At 42.1% G+C, this 24,124-nt stretch overlaps 1 protein-coding gene across 2 annotated transcripts in view; it reads right to left on the reverse strand.

Annotated features, from left to right (window-relative positions):
* Positions 1–1,960: 1,960 nt before the first annotated feature.
* Positions 1,961–24,124, reverse strand: part of pde6a (phosphodiesterase 6A, cGMP-specific, rod, alpha) — a 27,641-nt gene continuing 5,477 nt past the window's right edge. For both annotated transcript variants that reach the window (XM_031866853.1, XM_031866854.1), the window contains exons 4-24: positions 21,806–21,958; positions 20,524–20,613; positions 20,137–20,277; positions 18,759–18,833; positions 18,268–18,332; positions 17,834–17,900; positions 15,796–15,843; positions 12,605–12,754; positions 11,600–11,743; positions 10,730–10,795; positions 10,326–10,472; positions 10,048–10,155; positions 9,698–9,807; positions 8,613–8,700; positions 8,393–8,493; positions 7,824–7,931; positions 7,653–7,716; positions 4,808–4,882; positions 2,785–2,868; positions 2,304–2,463; positions 1,961–2,004 (exon numbers count right to left, since the gene is read on the reverse strand). In XM_031866853.1, coding sequence (XP_031722713.1) covers positions 1,961–2,004; positions 2,304–2,463; positions 2,785–2,868; positions 4,808–4,882; positions 7,653–7,716; positions 7,824–7,931; positions 8,393–8,493; positions 8,613–8,700; positions 9,698–9,807; positions 10,048–10,155; positions 10,326–10,472; positions 10,730–10,795; positions 11,600–11,743; positions 12,605–12,754; positions 15,796–15,843; positions 17,834–17,900; positions 18,268–18,332; positions 18,759–18,833; positions 20,137–20,277; positions 20,524–20,613; positions 21,806–21,958 — 2,088 coding nt within the window. The remainder of the gene's footprint in view (positions 2,005–2,303; positions 2,464–2,784; positions 2,869–4,807; positions 4,883–7,652; positions 7,717–7,823; positions 7,932–8,392; positions 8,494–8,612; positions 8,701–9,697; positions 9,808–10,047; positions 10,156–10,325; positions 10,473–10,729; positions 10,796–11,599; positions 11,744–12,604; positions 12,755–15,795; positions 15,844–17,833; positions 17,901–18,267; positions 18,333–18,758; positions 18,834–20,136; positions 20,278–20,523; positions 20,614–21,805; positions 21,959–24,124) is intronic.

The following is a 24,124-nucleotide window of genomic DNA, read 5'->3' on the forward strand; positions in this document are numbered from 1 at the left end:
CAGAAGTGCATTTGAATACGCTGTCTGATGTACACAAACGTGTGTTTAACCCTTGTGCCACACCGGGGGTATTTTGGACCATTTAAATGTTGTAGCATATTGGCTGTATTAATGGATATGGCATGAATTTTGGTAAATTAAGAGCTCTCCCTCTTCACCTCAAAGGTCTGGTACTACGTCCATCTCACGTTCCGTTTACCGCGACTTCTGAACAGAACCCCGAGATACTTCAACTCCTGTGCTTGGGGCACTGACTTACTCCCAAGGAGGACGCAATACACCATGGAGAGAGAACACCACGGCCTCGGACTTTGGAGGTACTGACCGCTTCACACGCGACTGCAAACCGCCCCAGTGCGTGCTGAAGGTGACGGTCTGAAGGAGAAGTTTTAAGTTCCCCAGCAGAACTATAGATGCATTTACACAAAGTGAGGCTGGTATGTTGAGATACTTTCTACTATGTAGACATAAGCTCACCTACTGTATACATACATACACACACACACACACACACACACACACACACACACACACTCAAGCACACACAACAGCACTAGATCATCATTTACACAATACACCAAGACACAAGAAATTGATCTCGAATCATCATCTGAATGTACCAGCAGATACAGACACTAAAGCTAACCTACACTAAACGGGTCAACACCAAACTGCCACACAGAGACACAGCTCAGTAAAAACACAGACAACAAAGTCATTCAGTAGGAAAATAGCATATATTTACTTATCTCTGCAAAGTGACGTGTAAGCACATTCACATCTTCTCATCAACTACAGTAAACGTATCACGTTGAGTGAGAAATGATCCCATAGAAACACATTTGATCCGTAGTTTGACCAGCTTTAACACTGAAGGTCACATGAGGAAGATGGTGCGGTGTGCAATGCTAAAAAGGCTCAAAATACCATGTTATCATGAGTTAAAATTAGATTTAACTACAAAACACCTCGGAGCAGTGAGCAGCCAGTGACGGAGCGAGACTACACATGTGGGATTCGCAGCACACGTCTGTTTTACAATGCAATGTCCTCTGTTTCATTTGCATTTCCAAACTTATAAAGTTGGACTATTTGACCCATAAATAGTTCGTTTAATCAGGAGGAACTGGAGGAATTAGTTTAGATTCCATCCGTGGATAACTGCCCCGTCATCATCATAGTTACTTTAAATTTGCCCATCAGCTACTCAACATTAGTGTGTTGTTACATTTCTTTTTCTAGGCAGCAGCTGGTTTTTAGTTAATACCAGTACAGCATTAGAATCAATTTATAGAGACTAAAAAGGGATAGTTTGGATGTTTTAAAGTGAAGTTGTGTGAGGTACCAAAAGCTAGAGTATTACCAGCAGGAGATGGCGGTCGCACGCCCCCAGATTGGAGGAGCAGACACTGGAGTACCAGCACGGAGGCTCGGCTATGTACTGCTGTAGACGAGGGCAGCAACACAACATATTTTAGACGACCTTAAAAAAATCATCCGTTTCAGTGTGCGTTGCATTCAGAATATTGTCACAGCTTTATCGTGCCGTCAGACAGCTCCTTCCGAGCGTGAAATGACGTGGCTACGTCCATCTATGCTCTCTCCCCACACCACCAGACTCCATGGACAAAAGTTGTCATTTTACCGGCTCCTGTGCTGGAACTCATGTCTGTTTCTCCAAACCGAGGTGCGTGCGTTCTAAGTTAGATTTTTCTTTTGGGTATAGCTGACTCTCGTATGTTGGAGCCTCCCATCAACGTCTGAACACATCATTATGCCAAGTGCATATGATGAGTAGTACAGTATCAAAGGATGGACAGGAAGAAGCAGAAGAGACAGTTGTAACGTGTATGTTGAAGTGAGAGATGCGCTCTCAATGGATTTTTAAAAAAGAAGGGGAAGCCAATGCTGGACAACGGCAAAGTACTGTAGCAAGCAAACTGGTGCTGTTGAAGCATCTTTAACTGACAATACAAGTCTTTGACTGTGACTGGGCGGCACTTCCTGCAGGAGGAAGGAAGGAAAGGAAGAAAAAAGGAAGGAAGGGAGACAGGAAAAACAGAGCAGAAGTTATTTCTTTTATCAATGTGACAGCATTAAAAATGCATTAAATAATTTTACAATGTCTTCACCTGAATGTTTGTAATTGTGTGTCTCTACTGGGATTATTAAGCGACGGTTTATACGTCTCACCTTAATGTAGAATCGGCACATGGACTGTTTAGGCTCAGAGGCATTTACGTCCCACATGAAACTGAGAAAGAAAGGGTCTGTGTGTGTTCACATGTCTGAGAGGCCCCTACCTTGTTTGGCCCCCGCAGCGTTCTCCTCCTTGGCTTTCTTTGCCTCCTCGATGACAGCCACTTTGGCCTCGTGCACCTCCTTCAGGGCGTTCCACTCCTTCCTGTTGTTCATCAGGCGGTCCAGCATGGGGGTGATCTCCACATGGAAACGACTGAACTCCTGGAGAGGACGACGCGTCAACACAAACCAAATCACACACAATCAATACAGCTTTGTTAGAACCAGACATTTATTAAATGTTGTAAATGTAACGCAAACAAATGAGCTTCAGATAGTGCGAACAAAGACGATGATAGTTATCAAGTCACTAGTAAATAAAGGTACACAGCCGAAAAGTCAATATCAAGTTAAAATGCCATTAACTGCTCGACTTGATTGTCACACCTTGTAAATGTACCTACAGATAATCCAGCTGCAGCCAATGTCACGGTGTGTTAAAGAAATCGGGAGTGAATATTTCCGTGTGGTGTGACGTCTGACCTTGTACACAAAAGTGCAAACGAAGTCGATGAAACCACACTGCATCTTCGGCAGATCGTCTGATTTGTTTCTGTCCATCATGGGCTGAAGGAGAGAGGGAGAGGGAGAAGGAGAGGGAGACACAGATTAAAACACTTGTGTGTACTGATGTGGTCATCAACTCGACTGCTATGCCCTTGCATCTTAATGACTAACTGTGATGAAACAGTGGTGCTGTTATTTTGTCCACCCTGTCGTCTTGCTGCAAACTATAGATTAAGTTTGTCGCAATAATTAGGAAACTACATCAAGTAGATTGTTCTTAAAGGAATAGTTTGGGTGTTTTGAAATGGGGTTCTATGAGGTACTTATCAACAGAGGTAGTTATCAATAGAGGTAGTTATCAATAGTCAGTGTATTACCTACTGTAGATGGTGGTCGACACAAAACCAGTTTGGAGAAACAGACAGTACAAAGATGAGAGCAATATGCTGCTGTGAACAGGTGTGCACTATATTATACAATATTTTGACCGCTTTTCGTTCCTTCAGACGACTCTTTCCAGCATTCAAACTGTGCTGAAAGAGAAAGTTATCTTTGACAAGAGCATAGATAAGTTTCACCTTCAAAAATATTCAAAATATAGACTACACTTACCTAAAAACATTAATATCAGGTGACTGAAATATGTTCTGCGGATGCCCCTGTCCACAGCACTACATTACTTTGCACCTGTGCAGGTAGGCATGTCTGTTTCTCCTAACTGGGGGCGTGGCCACCGCCGTCTACTGAAGGTAAAACACTGACGATGGATAAAAAGCTCATACGAGCCAAACTATCCCTTTAAGAACAGCAATGGTGCGTTCCCAGCCTCATTGAAGCTGACCTCTGACCTCTTTTTTTGTAAACATGCATCGATGTTACCGAGCGCTCCGTCCATCACTGACTGAGAAACCAGTTTGTACAAAAGAAATGTTAGACGCCTCCAATCGGGACCTGAAACCCCAAAAAGTCTCCTGAAAGCAGCAGAGAGTGAGCGCTCCTTATAGACAAGCGTCACGTTCTGTTGTTTTAAAAAAGAGGGGAAAGTGTAACTCTGCAAGGTTGTAAAAGAGGGCTCCACATGGAGTTCCTCAGTGTGCAATTAAAGGTTGAATGAGCCTGTTAAGTCCCATTCGAGTCCCATTAGCAGGCACATCTAAAAAGACGTGAGTGTGGGCAGCACACTGGACTGTAAGAAGCTGTCAGAGAGTTCACGCTGGCTGTAATTGCTGGCAAAAACTGCCACCTACATTTCCTGAGAAAATTGAGCGCCGCAGCCTCTGCTGAATCTTTTTTCTTCTTGTCAGACCACAGTGAGTCACAGAACCGGCCGCTGGGAGAGCACTAACTGATCAAAATGAAAAGTTTTCCCTGCTGACACAGATGCTATTAATTCACAGCAGTGTGAGGCTGGGGAGTGCGGGATGGTGCTTCTCGCACTTCAAGTGTCTCAAGGACATACATGAGGGGATGAAACAGAGCGAGGAGAGAGAGGCAGCGGAGGGTACGGTCGGCTGGGTCAGAGCCACACTGGCTGCTCTCTGCGTATCAGTGCTCCACGTGATGGCCTGTACATCGCTCAACGCCACAGCCACAGGGGCAAAACCGGTTCTTTTCATTTCGTCTTCTAACTGCGTTTCCGTCTCGCGGTCCCCTGCCGTCTCTAATCGTGTCCTTCCCGCTCTCCATCCTAAATTGGAGCCTCGAGGAGAGCCTCGTCCTGCCTCAACTCCCATGATTCCTCTCCACCCACCAAATCCTCTCTCTCCTCCGCTCAAACTTTAACTTACCGGCACTAAATGATAAAAAAAATAAAGATATGGACAAAACAATCACTCAGAGAAATCCAGGATCACAAAACAACATCTTCCAATTCAAAATATTGATCAAACATTTCACAGCTTTTTGCCGTTGGAGCTGCAGAAGTTTAGTGTTTTTTTGATGTCAATAGGACAAATACATCTAAACCGGATTCTTAGCGTCGAGCTCTCGGTGTTCTTACGATGGGAATTTGCTCCAGGACCGTCCTCTCCAGGTCTCCCTGCTCCCAGAACTCTGCAGCCACAGACAGCGCCACCTAGAGGAGGAGAAGAAAGGAGTCTGTCTCAGAGGTGCTGTTGACAATTAAAAACAATAACATGCACCAACCATTTCGTGGATTTTGATCATCACCTCAACACGTACTCTGGTTATGAGTCCTCTGGATGAAGCAGTAAACCAAACTGCTTTTTAACGTTTGTGAAATGTTGACAATTTGGGGGATGAAGGTTTTCCATACGGGTGACATAATGTTTGTCTGTATTTGTACGACTAAAACATCACAAGTTACCCAGAGCCAAAGATGTCGTCTTTAAGTTGCTCTGTTGGTGCAATGAACAGTCCAAAACCCAAACGCGGTCAACGCACAATGGCATGAAACGGAGAGAAATGGCAAGTCGTCACATATTGTTAGTATGATTACTCTATTATCAAGACGAATAATGTCCGCACTGCAGTTCGTATTTTGGTGGAATACTCCTTTAAGACCAGGCCTTCATATACTCTAACTGCTGTTATGTCACTGTCACATTATAACAATCTAAAACTCTTCATACATGTACATGTTGTTAAAATCAGCCCATAAAGCTTCCACAATGTCCCACACATGAGAATAGTATTCACACAGTTTCAGGCTCTGTGTCTTGATGAAGTAAAAACCTGCTCTTATTCTTCTCTCACAAACCTGAAATAGAGCAACGATAGATCTGATGAATAAAGTGTGAATCCTGTATTCAGGATGGAAACCTCATTTTAGAAAGAGTTAGTCATCGAGCCAGTTTTGGGGAACAATTGTCACGAGGCTTGTGCAGCCAGACATTCTGTGTGAGTGGGAAGCAGAACTGAGTGAATATCAGCCATGACAAATGTCAGCAGAATATCTCATCAAGAATGAAGCAGCTCAAGCTTTTGTCTCTCCGTTACATCCGAGGGAAGGACGTATATCATCGGTAACAATCCCAGTGAATCAATCTGTACTTTAGGAGATATTTATTATTATGCTGCTTAATTCAACATCTGTTACTGAGGTCTCTGCACATGAAAACAGTTTTGACGGCTGGAATGTGTTAGCGCTGTATTCAGGAAGGGATTCACCTTTTAAAAAGGAAGAGTTAGTCATCAGAGTACTTTTAGAAAACACTTCTCAGGAGGGCGGCCGATGCTGCACATAGACATCCTGACAGTGTGTGGGAAGCAGATATGACTCACCAGGTGCACCGAAGGTGAACTCCAACCCGAGAAAATAAAGTAAAAAAGTGGAATATCCTAATGGGCAGCAGCCGAGTACCAGAGCTGAAGTCATGTAAAACTTTGCTTTGGTAACATGTTGTGTCTGATGACCACATCGAGCAAGATTCTGACCCCAAGATGGAAAAGTGACTTCTGAAACCAAACAACCTCCAGCAATTGCAGCCAGGAGGAGCACACGGGTTCATGCTGCTTTCACTGCTCTCTCATTGTTTTATATAAGATTAATGTCCGTGCATTGTCCCTGTTCAAGTAAAGAAACAGAATACAAAAGAGAGAAGATTAGCTCGCCATGCTGGACGAATTATCTTAAAAACCATCTGAGAAGTGATGTGCGTTAGTGTTTGAATTCACAAAGTTAGATGTAAAAGGTGGATTAAGATAAGACTTTATAGATACGTTAGCTTGTCAATCGAGTGAGGCAGAGGAGGCCATGCAAGTGAAAGGAAAACATAAATGATACGACATAGTTGAGTATTCGACCACATGGAGGGTTGTGTTTTAAATGAACTGAAGAAGTCACTCTTGGTTCTCTGTAAAGGAAGAGAGTGTGGAGCTGTGATGTGAAAGTTTGTGTTAGAATACTACTTTCATAAAGTGGAGTTATTTCATGGACGGGAGGGAATGAGCCTGGGAGACGAGTATCTTCCTTAATGTTTCATGCTGTAACAGCACAGGAACAACTGATGTAGAAAATGAGACGGAGTACGAACAGTTCTGACTTGTGACCCTCTGAAATGAAGCCATGTCTACTTGTGACCCCTTGAATAAAAGGTCTCAGGGTGGGATCACTTCAACCAGGGATTTATTTTTCATGAGCTATAGTCTGTTGGGCTGGTCCGAATCAGAAGGTTTTCTATTTCGTCTGGTTTGGTTTCACAGCACAAGTGGAACAAATTAAATAAAAATATTTGCTGATAAAATTATTTGAACACACCGATTGGAGGAAAATCTGATAAAACAAACATACTTTCATAAGCAGAAATAAATGGTTATCTCTACTTCTTCTGTCAACAGATGCTGCATCAAACACTTCACCAGTTCTCAACTAGCTGTGCTGTAAATTACCATCTCTGGTGTTTTTATGGGTTCTATGTTGATGAGATCGCTCCGAGTCTTCATCTCATGTGTGCGTATAAGAATGTGAAGCAGACCTTACTGATAAAGCGCATATGTTCCCAGTCAATAGCGCACCAATAAAAGGTAAAAAACGACCTTCCAGTAGCGCCTGTCGAACAGCCGGATGTGCGTCCTGTGTGTGCAGGCTCGGCGGCGATGTGTTTATCGCACGCTTAACTGAAATGAAAGGCAGCCATAGCGTGATGAGGGGGAATGAAAAGCAGCAAGTTGCTTTTGATGCATGAGGCCGTCAGGAATCACTACTGACAAGAGCCACACAGCCTCTCTGTGCGTACGAGTGTGTGTCTTATTACTGAGAGCGGCCGGATGTTAGCGAGGCTGGGGTGCCATTCTTCAGCCATTATACTGTGAAGTATGAAAAAGACCTTGTGTGGAATCACACAGGTGTGTGTGTGTGTGTGTGTGTGTGTGTGTGTGTGTACCTTGCTCTGGATCTCCCACGGTTTGGCGATGGCAGACAGGTCACAAGCAGTCATCATCATGGCCCTAAAAACACAACACATGACTGAGATCCGTTGGTCTGTACGTCTCTATTGGCATGTGTGTGTGTGTGTGTGTGTGTGTGTGTGTGTGCGTGTGTGTGTGTGCCCTACATGACGATCTCTTTGCGCGTGGTCTCCAGCATCATGTACTTGGTCCAATCGTTCCAGTTCTCGTAGGTCTTGGACTGGTCCACGATCTTCTGGAACATCGTCCTCTTCCTGCACACAAAGAAAACAATATATCTCATCTGTCTTTATTGCACGTTGTTCGCAAGGCAGTATACAGATTCCTACACATTAACCCGACTCTCTTTGTGTCGTCAACATTATTGAGAGGGTGGTTTTGCTCTGTAGTTAGGGTGCTTGGTTACGGGGCAGATTTCAGGAGGATATTTCTGATAATAAAAGGTATAAACATGTATCGGTGTTCGTGATCATAAAACATTGTTTGGTATGTTAGATATGAGTAAAGGGTGTGCCTGAATAATTCTCTTTTTACTAGTCAACTAATGAATTGTTTCAATATCAATCTAAAGGTCAGTGTTCATCTTATTTAAATTATTCACTGAACACTGACACTGAACAATAACAAAAGACTATTAAATGTCATTATTCTGTCTAAACTCGCTGACTAAATTGCATTGAAAGCAGAGGAATAATGTAGACACCGACTGACTCACTTGAAGTAGAGAGCCAGGTCAGTGGCGATGATGGCGATGTCCATGAGGTGGATGACGGTGTCGTGCTGACGGCGGTTCAGATTCTGATAAATGTTCAATGACTGAAACACGACAGAAAGTCAGAAAAGTCAAAGGACAACAAGGATACCGGGTAGCTTAAGAAAGAGTGTGTGTGTGTGTGTGTGTGTCCGAGCATGTGTGTGTGTGTACTGCAGCATACTTCATCTCTTAGCAGAGTCTTTCCAAACTCCAGATGGTGTCTTTCCAAGATGGAGGAGCCGTGAAGCTTCGCCAGTGGATTACCAGACCTGGAAAAACACACACACACACACACACACACACACACACACACACACACACACACACACACAGATTGGGGAGGTTACACTGTGATAAATCATGCACGTTAAACTCAGGGTGGGCCTGGCCTGCTGTGTCCGCGGCTAATGGCGGCTCTCATTAGCTCGTCCATCAGCAGGTGGAGCAGAGCAGCTGGAGGTGTATCTGGTCAATATGAGCTCATTGATGTTCTCAGTGTGTGACGTGAGCTTCACATAAAGAGCCGAGGTCAGCTCGCCTGAACACAGGAGGAGTGGCTGCTGTCACCTCGAGTCGATTCAACGGTCTCGTACAAACCGAAGGCTCGGATTTACCAAACGAGGGAAAGAACTCAGGTCAAGGAAGAAAGTAATTATCAAAACTATACTTTAATGAATCATATTGTTTATTTCGCTGTCTAATTCAATTTTAGTTAATTTCAGTTTATAATCAATTCTTGGATCAAAACGTGGATGGGCTCAAACGTTCCCCTTTAAGACTAAGATTGTGTGGACACAAAACAGCGTGTCTGCTGCAGTAAACAGTACATCTACTGATTCTCTTAGAGAGATAAATCACCGCTACACGTACTGTGTTGCATTGTGCAGCCTCTCTGTTTAAAGTACTCGTGACTCAGCTGGTCTCTTCTTGCCTCAGTAGCTTTCATGTTCTCGTTTATCAAACCCTGAAGCCAATAATTGAGACGCCCTCGGTGCTCTCCAACAGATTTCTGATACCCGATGAATCCCAAGAGCCTAGAACGCCTTCAAAGAAGTTAAAGATTAAAACATACACACATAAAGTCGAAGTTGCGTCAATTTTGATTCAATGGGCTAAAATCCCAAAGGTCAGTCCAGCTCACTAGTTACTTCTAAAAGGTATGTTAGTTATGTTAGTTGCCACTTTTGAAAAATACAAATGCTTTTCTTTCTGTTGAATAAGCAAAATGCTGAAACCTCCCCCCCCCCGCCTCCCTGTATCTCTTACTTCATCTGGTAAAGGTTGTTGGTTCCTCTGTGGTCAATATCGTGGCAGAGGCCGGCGGTCACCATGGCCATACACTCCAGGTCTGTGAAGTAGCGCTTCAGATCCCCCGTCTGAGAGCACAAACACACACAAACAAGTCAGGCAGAGGGAGCGAGGAGGTCCGCTTTTAGAGACTTGGGAAGTTTGCATCCATGATTCACTGAGTTCATGCACAAATATTATCACATATGTGCACATGCATGCACATACTACAGCACACAGACAAATGGAGGCATTTACACAATGTCCAAGTAGGGGCTGTATATATATATATATATATATATATATAAACAATAACAACACGCACTCACCATGAGCAGGGTGAACATGGTCTGTCCCACGTTGAATCCGTGTCTCCAGTTATGGTAGGTGATGCTCCTGTAGCCTTTACTGAGAGAGTATATGAACCTCACCAGGGCCTGCAAGCACACACAGGCTCCTGCTTTTAACTTGTGTTTACATGACAAAATGACAGTGTATGATTTTATATATATATATATATATATATATATATATGGCTTGAAGCAGAATATTTCTTACACTGTCCAACAGAGGACTTAATGAATTAACTAACCAACTAATTACTCACCTCTCTGGGAATGTGAAACTTGTCCACCACTTTCAGTTCGTAGTACATCTTGATGCCACATTTCACCAGTTCCAGTTCGGTGTGATGAAAGTCATAGAAGTGGAACTCAAAGAGCTCAGCTTTCTTAGAGTCTGGCAGGACCTCAGACTGTGGTCAGAGACGGACAAACGCTTACAAATTCATACTTAGCGATCATTGTGACGTAGATCTGAGTGTGAATGTAGAGCACACAGCGGTTTTAGAGAAAGATGGAAGAACAGAATAACCAAAAGGTCCAGGTTTAATCTGTAGAGTCAATAACTGGTTAGTTTGCATCATGGGAAATGTATTTATTTTTGTGCATGGACAATGTATTTGGAGTTCAAGACTGAAACACAAAGTGGAAGTTTCTTGTTGTTGTTTACCAGAATCTCTTGGAGCTCCTCCTCCTCACACGCGTCCGGCTCCTTCCCCCATCTCTCCCTGGTGTTCTGGAGGAAACACACAACATCAGCGCTCACCTTGGATGAAATGGTTCGGCATCAATCAGCCGACTTCCTGATCTAAGGTCAAATCCGGTATCTGCTCTTGTTCTGTCTCTCTCCGTCCGCTGACAAATCACCTCATAAGAAAGCTGGCAGCTTATTTCAGTTTATAAACGATGCACGCCTCCTGTTTAGATCATCCATATCAACCGACTGCTTTCAAGCACACTGGTTTTGTTCTGGCTGACACAAACATCAACGGAGAAAGAAAGTATCCATTCCTCGTGTATTCCTATTTTACTAAAAATACATTCTTCATCTCATCACTGGAGCACTGAATGTGAACCCTACTGCCCCTAATGTCAACATTAACACACATTTTTTAATGTTTCACTCGAGATGCCGAATTTTATGTACAAACGACCAACGTTAAAATGTGCTATTGTAGTGAAGAATCTTTCTTTTTAGAGATTCCATAACACATTTCATACTTGTTTTGCGGAAACATTGTCTTGACTTTAATTCATGGGGGCCATCAGATATGCCTCTCTGTCATGATAACCATTATTACATATCTCTAGAGGACTCAATAGGCCAAGTAAAGAAAAGAATACATTAATTAAGTATTTTCACTTGGCTTTACCAACAAACCAACAATAAAATCCTTGACTTTTAAAAAGGTTTTGAATGTTCTAGTAGGACTGAAACATAAAATACATTAATTCAACCCAAAGGTTTTCATATGAGCCTTTCAGTGATGTATTTATCTCTACGGTAGTTGATCCCTCTTTGACATATTTATCCACTAACCAGGACGTGCTGGATTTCATCCTTACGACACTTGACGTGGTACATCACCATGTCCTGGAAGATGTCCTTCCTGTTCTCCAGCTTGTTCATCTTGTCGTAGGTGTCGGTGTTCAGCACCGACCAGCCCAGGAACTGAGTCAGAGACTGGACACATGGTGTGAGACAGAGAGAGAGAGTTAGCAGCCTATTACTGGTGGCAGGTATGTCAAATGCTTTTATTCTTTTTTTAATAAGAGTAGGTGACACTCTTTTTCTTTCTGTTCAGCCATGGTGGCTATCACTTCTCAAGCTAACTGCCTTCCTCTGCCTGTCAGAGGTGGAAGAAGTAGAAACACCACAATGTGGAAAAGTCCTGCATTCAAAACTTACTCAGAAAAACTTTTAGTTACTTACGTACTTACTGACTCGTTAACACTGGGGCCCTCACATGTAAGCAGCATTTTAATGTTGCATCAGGCGACGTCTAAGTGTAACTACTTTACATCCTGTTGGGTTGTGTAATAATTCATTGTATTTTATATGTTGATCATATGGTTTGTATGTAAAATCTTAAAGTAACTAGCAATATGTGACAAATAAATTAAATGTAGCACAAAGTAACAAATGTGTACAAATGTGCTTCATATGTAAAGGCTCAAGTAAAGTACAAGTACTTAGACATAGTACAAGAGTAAATGTACTTTACACTGTTTGACAAACATCAGATCTAACAGCTTACACATCACCTCGGCTGTGCAGTTATTAATGAATGCTAAATCACGTTCAGATGTCAAAAAGAAACTTGTTCAGAAAAAGAGTGATTTTAAGGAACAGTTGAGGATCAAACTGTCATGTTGTGTCATCTTAACTGGATTCTCAGCAGTGAGGCAGACTGAGAAACTTTAGTAAAAAGCCTCCAGGCCCAATGATAAATAATGCAGATGCTCTGAATGGCCCGAGCATATTTATAAAGCAATGACTCAGTGCTGCCACACACACACACACACACACACACTGCGCCTGTACCTCCATCAGCGTCTCGTCCATTTCATCAAAGGGTTTCCCATCCTTCCTATTATAGAATGTGGCCACACCCACTATCTCCTCTTTCTTGTTGACGATTGGCATAGACAGGACGTTCTTAATGGTCCAGCCGGAGTCATCCAGAGGCTCTTTCTGTGCGTACACGCACACACACACACACACACACACACACACACACACACACACACACACACACACTTCAACATGCAATGACTATGAATAGGAATGTACTTTCTTTGATATGTTTAGGCAGTAATATTGGGCCTTTTTTTTTACCCCGTACCACTACTTTGTAATAAAGAAAGCAGGAACCCCACAGAAATGTAATATGACCTTCTCCATCCAGAGGAAATATGAGAGAGAATCAATAATTCACCTGCTCACTGCTCCTAAAATATGAAAACACTGCAGGAGCAGTTGATGAAGTCTCATTTTTAAAACGGGCTCATACTTCTGCACTTCAGCTTCATCACAAAGTGGAAGATTTTACTTGGATTATCTGTCAAGAGTCACAAAGAACTTAATGAAAAAAGAAAGTTCCATCCTTCAATGGAAAGCTGTGTAGCTTGAAGGGAGAGTTGACTCTACTGCTTTAACCGATAGAGGCGGCGGTAGAATAACGTCTGTGTTCTACGAGGTAAAGGTTATACTGTCATTGTCAAAGGAGAAGCATAGATAACAGCTTCAGTTCCTGATCAGAACGGACCGTCTGACACCAGGGTGAATTAGTGAAAATAGTCTGAATATAGCAAAGGCTTACACTATTATCAGCCTTCTTTTCTCCATTACATTGCTTAGCTTCTGTGCCGGTGTTCTGTGACCCATCAGATTCCATTCTTTAACATGTACTACATATGACCTTTTTAAAAGCAGCTGTAACAACAAATGTTCTCTCATTTTATTTTGAATGGATGAAAAACGTGGAAAAATAACTCCAGAGTTTGTGTGTTTCTTCGTCACGGATATGAGAGTTATTTACAGCAGTTTGATGATGAGACAGGTTTCAGCGATATAAAACCTCCCCGTAAAAATCGACTTCATTTATCTAGTCATTTCATAAAACTGCACTTTAAGGTGCTTTACAAGGTAGTAAAACGCAACGCATTCAGCAACAGAGAAGAGGGAAAGTAGAGATGAACAGAAGCACTAAAAACAGCAGAGAGACTGAGGCGGGTTGCACCGGTGTTCAGCGGTCATACAGGAAAAAGACACACCATGTGGAAAATAACATACGTATACTCATACGGGCAATTACTGTGTGTGCCGCTGATGCATAATCTTCCGCTACATCGCAATGCGGAGAGCTGCAAAAATCTTTCCAATCCTCAAAAAAAGCATTAAACATTAAAGAAGACATCGGGTTCTGGAGTATGGATCTGGGACAGACAGATTTCAACAGGAGCAGAAGGACCAGAATGCAAAGCAGCAAGAAACAAACCATCCTACTGTGTGTTTTCAATACGACTGAAACACTTCCTTAGCTTGCTCGTGAACACGTCATCACAAAATAACTCAAACCGATCAGACGTTGAGAGAAGAGGTGGATTTTCATGTTAACATTCATTGTTATCTGCAGTGCAGAACCGATGACAGACACAGAGTATAATAAGGATAAATACTACGGGCGCTTTATAGCCCTCAGAAATCTCATTTACACCAAGGAGAGCAGAGCATGGGGGACTATGAGGCAGAATGGGTCCCTGGTGGTTCATGAGAGCACATTATGTAGCTAAATTACTTTTTTAATATAGTATTTCAACATATAAGCTCTATTACATTTCATTCACATCACTCAAGAGTAAAGGCTCATATATATATATATAATGCAATTACTGTAATCTGACTGTGATATGCTAATGTCATCTGTTACTTTACATACAAATCTGATTACAGATAATGAGGGAAATTGCTCTCACAGCAACAACTAATGTACATAAAGTAATGAAGGTGACGCTGGGCGGTGCTGAATGTATTCTCTCCCGGATAAATAAATGTAAGAGAACAAATCATATGAATCAAATGAACGTGGTACCGGTTGTGGACGATCACATTTGTGCAGAGCTTTGGAGAACAGAGTGCGCCAAGTGATTTAATGTAAATGTATAACAGCTGATAATTGGACATTTATATCGACATGGATATTCATTACATTTGGAAGCAAAGCAGCAAGAGTTCAATCCTTTATTTAAGATCATTTTTGCCTTCATTCACGGCAGCGTATTCGAGACATTGTAGGTTAAAAAAAGGGGAATGTGGTGATTAAAGATGTTCATTTACGAGAAATAAACTTGGATAATCTCTCAGATTAATATGGTACATTTATGGGGGAAAAAACCCTCAAATTTACAATTAAAAGCTTAAATCAGGAAGTTGTTTTCCACTAAATTGGCCATATTCACAGCACCGTCTCTTCTAAGTCTTATGATGACGTGCTGATTCTGAGCAGAATTCACAAGTATTTCATTGTTGCTAAATGCGATTGCAAATTATAATTTGACACTGCAGGAATAATACACGGCAAGCGGCGGTGCCTGTGGTGGGATGAGCTTGATCCAACATGGCGAAGTGAAGCGATGTGGCTCCTTGGCCAAAAAAAAACAACAACTATGTTTTCAGAGTTTCTTTTTCCGCAAATTTATGACTTTAATCTCAGAGAATATCCAACTTTAATCCCTTAATATTACTCCCCTTCCCACGCCTCAGTGTTTTATTTTACTCTTTCCTACAACGTCGGTAATACGCTGCTATATTCATATGACAGAGTGCAGACAGAGGAGAGAGATGGATATGACATGCAACAAAGGTCCCAGGGCTGGAATTGCGGTTATGTGGCCCGGCTGTAAGTACAAGTCCATTAAGGCGCACCAATAAATTATCATTAGACCATAGAGGACGGAGACGTATTATAAAATGTGTCAGAAAGCTGAAGCTAGTTTTAAGATGAAGTTTTGCTTTAACGTTCCTAGAAACACACATTTCAGCTACTGTACCTTCCGACCACTCATCAATTACACAAAGAGCGTTCTACAGACACGATGAAGAACTGAGGCTCACTGTTTTAACAAGTCTCTTAGTAGTAATGTCGTACAGTTGTTTTGGTCTTAAACTTTCGCTCTCGTTCTCTTAAACAGCGCTTCCTAGAAAGAAAATGAAAAAGGTTGCAGCTGTCTTACCTGGAATTTGAAAAACTCGTCCTGACCTGCATTCATTATGTTACAAATCTGTGGAAAAAAGGGACAAAAGAAATGACATTTGTGATGACAGTTGCTACAATGTTCATGTGAGAAAAACACATGAAACACAAAAAGTACACCCTCACATGTTCACATGTGATATTCAAGAGCAGACCAAGTCGTACTGTGAATCCATTCAGATCCCCTCGTGTCACATCTAAACCATTAGTGTCACTCTGACATGTATTTTATCCTCCATTTGTGGAAAGGTGAAGCTGAAGTTCACCTTTTACATGATGTAGAAGAGGAAGAAAAAAGGAGAAGATGAGGGAGGAGAGATGATGGCGAGTTGAAAAATGACAAGCGGAGAAGACGATGGAAGGACAGGACAGAGGGAGGACAGACGGGGTGAAGCAGAAGGAGGGATAGAAGGAGGGATTGAAGGAGGGATGGAAGGAGGGATGGAAGGACAAGGGAGTTTGGGGAAGTATCACTGTGATTAATTACAACGGCTGCAGAAATTACATATATACAGTACATCACAGCAGCGTGTGGCTGAACACTTTTCATTTCCACAATGGTGTGCACACTGACAACTGTGTAATAAGGCCTAATGGCGTTCTGCTCCTCTGACCACCCGCAGCTTCCAGAGGAGCTATTTTGAAATTAAGATGTTTTAAAGGACACTGCTTTCACACAGACTCAAAGGAAAGGAAAGTTGTTCTCTGAAAGTCAGAGGGAGAAATGTGGAGGAGGCATTTTGCAACACAACGGGTGATGAGGTAAAGACGAGCTTTCACAAAGCTACGAATAGAACCGAATGGATCTAACAAACATACTCGTGATCCTTAATCCCACCATATAATGTCCATTAATACACCCAAGACAATCTCACTAAATACACCAAAGTCATCTCTGAATAAAGTTGAAGTTTTAGTCAACATGAACATCTGTATCAGCTGCTTTGATACAAATAACTGCCTACAGGAGTTATTTTTGTTCATCTTATTTATAATTATTATTTCATACAACTATCATTAGTACATTCGGAGCAGCAATCCTAAAATACTGCAAGAAAAATGTAGACATTTTGGGGATCAACCGGATGTCAAAATGTGTTTAGAATTGTATTTGTTCAAAGAGCACACTGATCATCATAACATGTAACACACCGCAGTGACAGAAAACAGTTAGTCAGGAAATACAAAAACTGTATAGATAATAATAATTTTATTTATTCATATTTATAAGTCCCTCACTGTAAATTCCTGCTTTTGGTTGTTGCAATCTCAACACTAAAGGACTTGTTGAACTCCGTGTAGGCTGTATTTGTGAACATGCTGGATATAATCAGATCTGTGTTTACGATTCAAATCTGTAAATTCCTCACACCGTCATCTAAGGTCCCGAACAGACCTCGTGTTGTGATTCCTGTTCCACTTGTTTGACCAAACCTGCCGTAAATAAAACATTCGCTCCGTCTCGTATCTTCAGACCGGCGTTTGTTGTCATTTCTTACTTCTGCTGAACCGAGCCGTCTACTGTTCAATCGGCTCGCTCGCCTTTCATTCATTATTCAGGTGTTGTTTGATTCGTACATGGCTGAGCTTCGGGGTGGCGGAGCAGTTTGTTGAAAGGTCACATGTTCAAAACCCTCACTCATCATGGAACCATGTGAGCTGAAACTGTGTCCTTCAATAACTCAATGTAACACGCAGGATGCCTGGAGAACACCTCTGATCTTAGAGAACGGTTTGACATGCAGAGAACGGAAAAACAACGATGAAATATGCATAACTCTCACTTAGAGGAAGTCAGTTTGACACCCAACAAGTGTCAAAGGTTAACTTTATTGCAAAGATTAATAAATGTTTCGCTATCTGGTGAGAAACATGCAAAAAAGTTGCATGAAACTGGTGATGTTCTTGTGACACAAACTGGGTTTGAGAGTTTATTTTCATTTCAAATGATAGTGTGAGATGTGTTCAAAGATGTCTCGAACTAACGGAAGAGGAGCTCTAAAGAAAGAGACACTGACCAGCCCAGTCTCTGCTACGTAGGTCGGTAAGCCGCTAACCAGGACCCAGTGATCCGCCGGAGGATTCCTGAGGACGAACACAACACGATGATGATCATCTTCAACAAAGTAATCGTGTAAATGACGAAACGTGAAAAAACTGCATTAATATCCTGTCGTTATCTAATAATCACACTCCAATCACCTTAAATGTTTGAGGTCTAACAAACAGGTTGAATGCCTCTTACTTGCGTCTTTCTTAAACTGCATCGTTTACATTCATGTTTTCTTCTTCTTCCCTGCCTTTGTTGGTGCGTTGCTTTGTTTCTTATCATTTTACAGCCTCCTGTACGTCGGTATGTGTAGTGTCCGTTCACCACGTGCATGTGCGTCCACGTGCACGAGAGCAAACAAAACCCCGTGTATCTTTAGACTAGAGCTCTGTGTTGACTTACGGTATGACTTTGATGTCCTCTTTTCCGTGGAGGATGTAGTCAATCAGTTTGTAGAAGACAATTTCCTTGAGGAGACAAATGACGTAAAAATTAGAGTCAGTGTGTAAAGAAGACGAATGAAGTGAAAATCAGTTCGGTCCTTTGAAACGCTCCCAACATCAGCCACTTACTCATCATCACTGGTCATGTTGCACGACAATATTGACTCTTGATTAAGGGAAGACCATTTTTAAATAGTCGATTAAAGTCCAAAGAATCACTGTGAAAACGTATACTGAGACACTAATGTATAGAGAAATACCAACACAACTCAAGCTCCAGGTTTGCTCATTTATCAGGTCAAGGTTGACCTTTCACGCTCAACTATACAGAAGTACTTATTAAAATAGTATAAAGGTGTCATTAAGCAGATTACTATTGGTCTTAAAAGCAGCCCAATGGTGCTCAAGGGGACACAGTCGTTGTAGTAGCAGAGGTTAATATTTCCTCACCCTGCCATCAGGAGTTTTGGGTCCATCATATGGTGGAACTTCTCCCATAAGGACTGGCCACAGGTCAAAGAACTCCTGCACACACACACACACACACACACACACACACAGAAAGAGAGAGAGAGAGAACCTTCAGATTTAGAGAGGGCAACATCGCTGACACAGCTGCTTTCTGTTGTTTCATTATTTAGATGCACTTACTGTTAATTGGAGGCTCATCCAACACCACCATTCTGCCTGAAAATGCTAATTCCAGCCACCTCTCAGGCTAGTGTGTGGAACGTTTTGTCCCGTCATCACAAAGTGCACCGTTTCCAACAACAGGGGCTCAAAGCTGAGCTACTAGTGTTGTTTATTTTTGAGTGCTTGAAATCCAGTGTAGTAACCAGACGACCATCTGTGTAGGCAGACAACATGTGTCTGTTCTCAGATAGCAGGTGTTAGGAATCAACTGGCAGCTGCTTGTAATTAGGTGACAGCCACAGCAAATAAGTAGTATTTATGACAACATGTTAGTACGTGGGGGATCGTACACTGATCAGGAGATGGTTTGAAGTGTTAGCTCTGTCTTTGACACAAGGGAGGGACGGAAGCAGAAGAAGACGCGTGCAGATCAATCAGAGAAACCCCAGAGGAGTGTCTGAAAATATCTCAATATCACAAACAGAAACAGATCTCATCAAACCTCATCTGGGATGAGAATGGTACAAACACAACAGGACAATATTAATAAGCACTGGATGCACGCAGTTTCAAATTTGTAAACATTCATCATCAATACATACAGTATATATACAGTTATTATTGTTTTCCAGGATGTGATGGTTGTTTGTAACTCGTGCTTAAAGTGAAGTCTCAGGATTTGGGGTGAAGAAGCGCTGTGGCTGCAATCCAGCTTCTTAAGACCAAAGTCAAGCCCTAAATGTGGATTATTGCTCCCAAATCTAAAGTGTTTTGACTTCTTAAGCTTCACTTATTTGACCTTATGCACGCATCTGCATGCAGCTGTGTGTATGTGGGTACATGAAGTGTGTGCAGGAGTAAATGTGTAACACTGTGGTTACATACATGTTGGACTGTGCGCTTGTGGCGTGTAGGCAATGCAAAGGTTGACTTTGTGTTCTACCAGTTGTGTTTTAGTTGTACAAGTATTCTGTTATCTATATTTGTGTATTTATTTATCATTCATATAAGAAAAAGAAAGACATGAGCTTGTGATACTGTATCATCATACCTGCAGATTGTTGAACCAAATTTGATTTGAAAAACTTCTTCCCTAAAAACTGGATATGATTTCACATTTGAGGAAACCTGATCATCTCAAACTAAGACTCCCCACCGTGTCCTTGACTCTGGCTGTGTATCCATGCTAACCCACCTTGGTCTTGGTCATGTCCAGCAGACCCACGGAGTACCGGTCACAGTTGAGGAAAGCTCTGACGGTGTACAGGGCCTTGTGGAACTGCCTCTCTATGTCCGTCAGCTCTTCAAACACCTTGCTGGCCGACCACAGCAGCACCTGGATGACAGAACACAGCAGTTTAAAAACGTTCACGCACACGCCTCAGACCCCGAGCTTTAAACTTGGACATCTCCCTCCTATCTTACTGCTATCTTACTGCTTCTTGTAACTTGCCTCCACCATATTTTGGTTAGTTTGTGCTTTCAGAGTCACACTGTCTCTTAAAAACATCTGATCTGAGTCTGAGATGAAAAAAGGCTAGGTCAGATGCCAAAGGACGGAGTGCATGCTCTGCAGTCTCACCTGTCCCTTCCTGGTCTCACAGTTGTGCAAGTAGCTCAGGTGGAAAACTCTCAAGATCAGGTTGGCAAAGTTGAGATACTTGTTCAGAGTCTGGAAGGAAACAGCACACACGTTCCTTAATACTGAGACATGGAGAGTGAGTGAGTTTATTTGTTTGTGAGTGCTAAACACACTGTTGTTTCTCTTCTTTAATAACCTGTATTTTATTTCAAAGGCCAAAGCATAACCATTATAATATTCTGTTTTCTATCGTACGTGAGCTACTTTTACCTTTGTGCCATCAGTCAGAGCAGGGGACATGTTTCAAATGGCAGACGTATCAAACATTGCCAATATTTATATTTGTCAAACTGCCGTGTTTGACAGGTGATATTAAACCGAAAGGTAGCATCGTCTCGTCTTTGTTGACAGAGAAAGTGTATCGTGTATCATATCTGCGTGGTATTCTGACTGCATGCCACAGAGACTTGTTGTTATTGTTTCGGCAGAGATCCTTTAGTGTGACTCTTTAATCAGTGTTACAGCCCTCTGCAACCTCTGCATTGCTGTTTTAGTGGGATATAAAACGTCTTTGTTTTTGGAATTAAAATAAGTGTAAAGTCAGGCCTCGGAGTCTTCAATACAGTTTTTGGGTGCAGATAGCACTTGTCCATTTATAAGCCTTTTCAGCTCATACATTTGCCTTATTTTATCATTATGAAGTAAATGTTGATAACAAAATGTAATGGCTACAGAATAATGAATACATCTGCATTTAGACTGGTTCCCTATAAGCCTCACTGTGCAGCTCTGTCTGCGTACGGTCTCCCGGGATAATAAAGGCAATATATTTACGGCACAAAGTCATGAAAAAGCTAACTGCAGAGTGTGCTGTTCAGCGTTACCAGCTCCGCTCCAATGCAAGTAGCTAGGATTGTATAAAGTTATAAGAGATGTTATTTGTTAACTTTACGGTTCTGGGGTAGAGACAGAGCTGACACTGAACAAGTGATGCTGCATCTGCGTCATATGGTTTCATGCAGCGTTTATGACAGACCTCATGAACAATTATTGTAAACTTTGTGTTGGAGTTACATAGTTTTGGATCACTGTCCAGTCAGGCAGTCAGTTTGGAGAAGTGACAAAAAGCATTACAAAAGTAAGTAACGGTAAAATACATAGAGGGGAACATAGTTTGTTCTGAGACACTTTGTAAGGTTTTTCAAAGAGCTCTACACTTATTTTAAGTGACTGAATCACTAGAATAAAGTGTGCTGAGGGTGGACTTCCAGTTCGATGTTACCTCTTCGTCCTTCGCAGTGAAGCGCGGCCCGTCCAGCTTGTTGATGGCCATCATGACGGCCACCATGTCTTTGCCGTTCATGATGGGGATGGCGAGGACGCTCTTGGTCTTGTACTCGGTCAGCTCGTCCACAAAGTCACTGTATTGAGCGCTCTGTGCAGAGAGAGGGAGAGGAGACAGTATTTGATTATATCAAATTGCCTGCTCTTTGCCCCCCGCATCCTTCTAGACTTCCAGCGTTGATGGACACACCACTTCCATCCGTAAACGCTGCGAGCAAAAGGCTTCCATTATGCACAAACTCAAGGCCCCCCCCCCCCCCCCTCTGCTGCACTCCAGCTACCACTGCTCCTGAACAGCAGGGGTCATCAATTGTGTTCCTCCGGCGGTGAAATGGAGGAAGAGCGGCTCATTAACTGCCGAGAAGGAATTTAAAAACCTACAGAAAGAGAGAACCTCGAGGGAGTCGGAAAAATAAACTTGTCACCAGTCTGGTGGACAAACTGTAGAATGTTGAAACTGTTTCAAACACAAAGACATATCGTTGGCATTGCTGTACTTCTGTTTATTGACGTTTGTCAGCTGACATATACGCCGATATTGATATATCTGCAATGTGTTAATATCAGCCAATATATCAACCTGGCGGATTTATCAAATCACTACTAGAATACTCCTCAAAATCAAACATTTGCATCATTTAAGTTGCATCCTTCAGCCTCGTAGACCTTAATGCTGTTGCTGCTACATGCAAAGCAAACAAATGTGAGCAGCTAGTCGACCGCTCTCCTTCTGCTGCAGCTGCAGAAACAGTTCCTTCTTGGTTTGTGCGTCTGTCTGAGCATCCTCGATTAGATTTGAGCCGTCCTCATCCTGCACTACAAGCTCAATCAGTAAACCATCCTGATTGCATATCTGTTAACGTCTGAAGTTGTCCGTCTCTCTCTAAAATGGGGGTCGACCTGAAGAGTGGCTGTGGTCCAGGAAATGAAGGGGGGAAATCATTATGAGAGCGACAACGCTGATCCTGGATCTGCATCACACAGTAGCTTATTTAATTAACTGCAGCCTCGCACAGCTTGCAAATAAACCTGTCCCAGCAGTTTGACAGCTTGTTATTGGTGACCTTTGGCCCCGTAAAGCCCGGAGAAGTCTTCATCCTGCTCGTTATCCTCAGCTGAAGCTTTGCCTTGACCTTTCCACAGCGGTCTACACTTAGGAAGTTTCATCTAAAGTACAAGTTGTGTTTTGATATAACAAAAATCAAAAAACACAATTTACATATTTCTTTACCTTATTCATGTGTGTAGGTCTTTATTGTTTAACCCTTTCTGCTTGGTTTAAAGCGGGACTTCTTCACGGAGTGCGCCATGTTTCTACAATAGCCCAGAATGGACAAATGATGCACAAGTCTGCAGCCTCACCACTAGATGCCGCCAAATCCTACACTCTAGTCCTTCAAATAAATATGATGAATAGGCAGTGACGGGAGAGTCTCCCTTCCATGAAAAGTTGAATTTGTAAATGAATAATAAATGCAAAAAGATACATGCATCCAAATAAACTCATTCATATGTAATAAATATGTAGATCATTTATTATAAATTCTGCAAATAATTATAGGTAAATAAACTTCCTCCCTGGCCAGTTTAGCTTCTCCAGTTATGACAAATAAGGTGGATTCAGGGTGTCTCTTTGTGCCAACAATGACAGTATTTTCTGATTTCCCTGATGCCCTCTGCAGAAACCTTTGACTTTAACATGTCAACAAAACGAGACAAGAATGTTGAGCCTGGCTTTATACAATGTTCAGATTTCTGTTCTGGGAATGTATGAAAATGAGTACATATGTAATAAGATAACACCTCATTTGCATATCCAAACATACTGTTCCGTGGGAATTAAATTAAATATAAGGGTTAATTGCTCAGGCAAGATGTACCATGTCATATGCATATCATAAGCATATCTTATAATACAAAACGTTCTTGTCTTGATGCAAGTAATAAACTGGGGGAACTTTTTGTATTCCACCCCAAAAATAAGTTCACTGTTAAAAAAGGTTAAAAAAAAAAGTATAAATTCCCAAATTGGACTTCCCCTGGATATTATCCGACCCTTTGCGACCTTCCTCTGCTCCAGCAAAGAGACATAAACAGGCTGAAACAATAGAGTGCAGCAGAATAGATTAAAGGTGTGTTATAGTGCTGAGTCGGTGAAAAAGGCTCAGAGCCTGCGTGACCTCTGAGAGTAATCTGGGATCGTTCTAATTCAGGACAGATTAACCGGCTTCATCTGCGGCCTCCCCACCGACGCCCC

Source organism: Anarrhichthys ocellatus, unplaced genomic scaffold (assembly GCF_004355925.1).
Source record: "Anarrhichthys ocellatus isolate YVR2014 unplaced genomic scaffold, GSC_Weel_1.0 scaffold37, whole genome shotgun sequence".
Lineage (NCBI taxonomy): Eukaryota > Metazoa > Chordata > Actinopteri > Perciformes > Anarhichadidae > Anarrhichthys > Anarrhichthys ocellatus.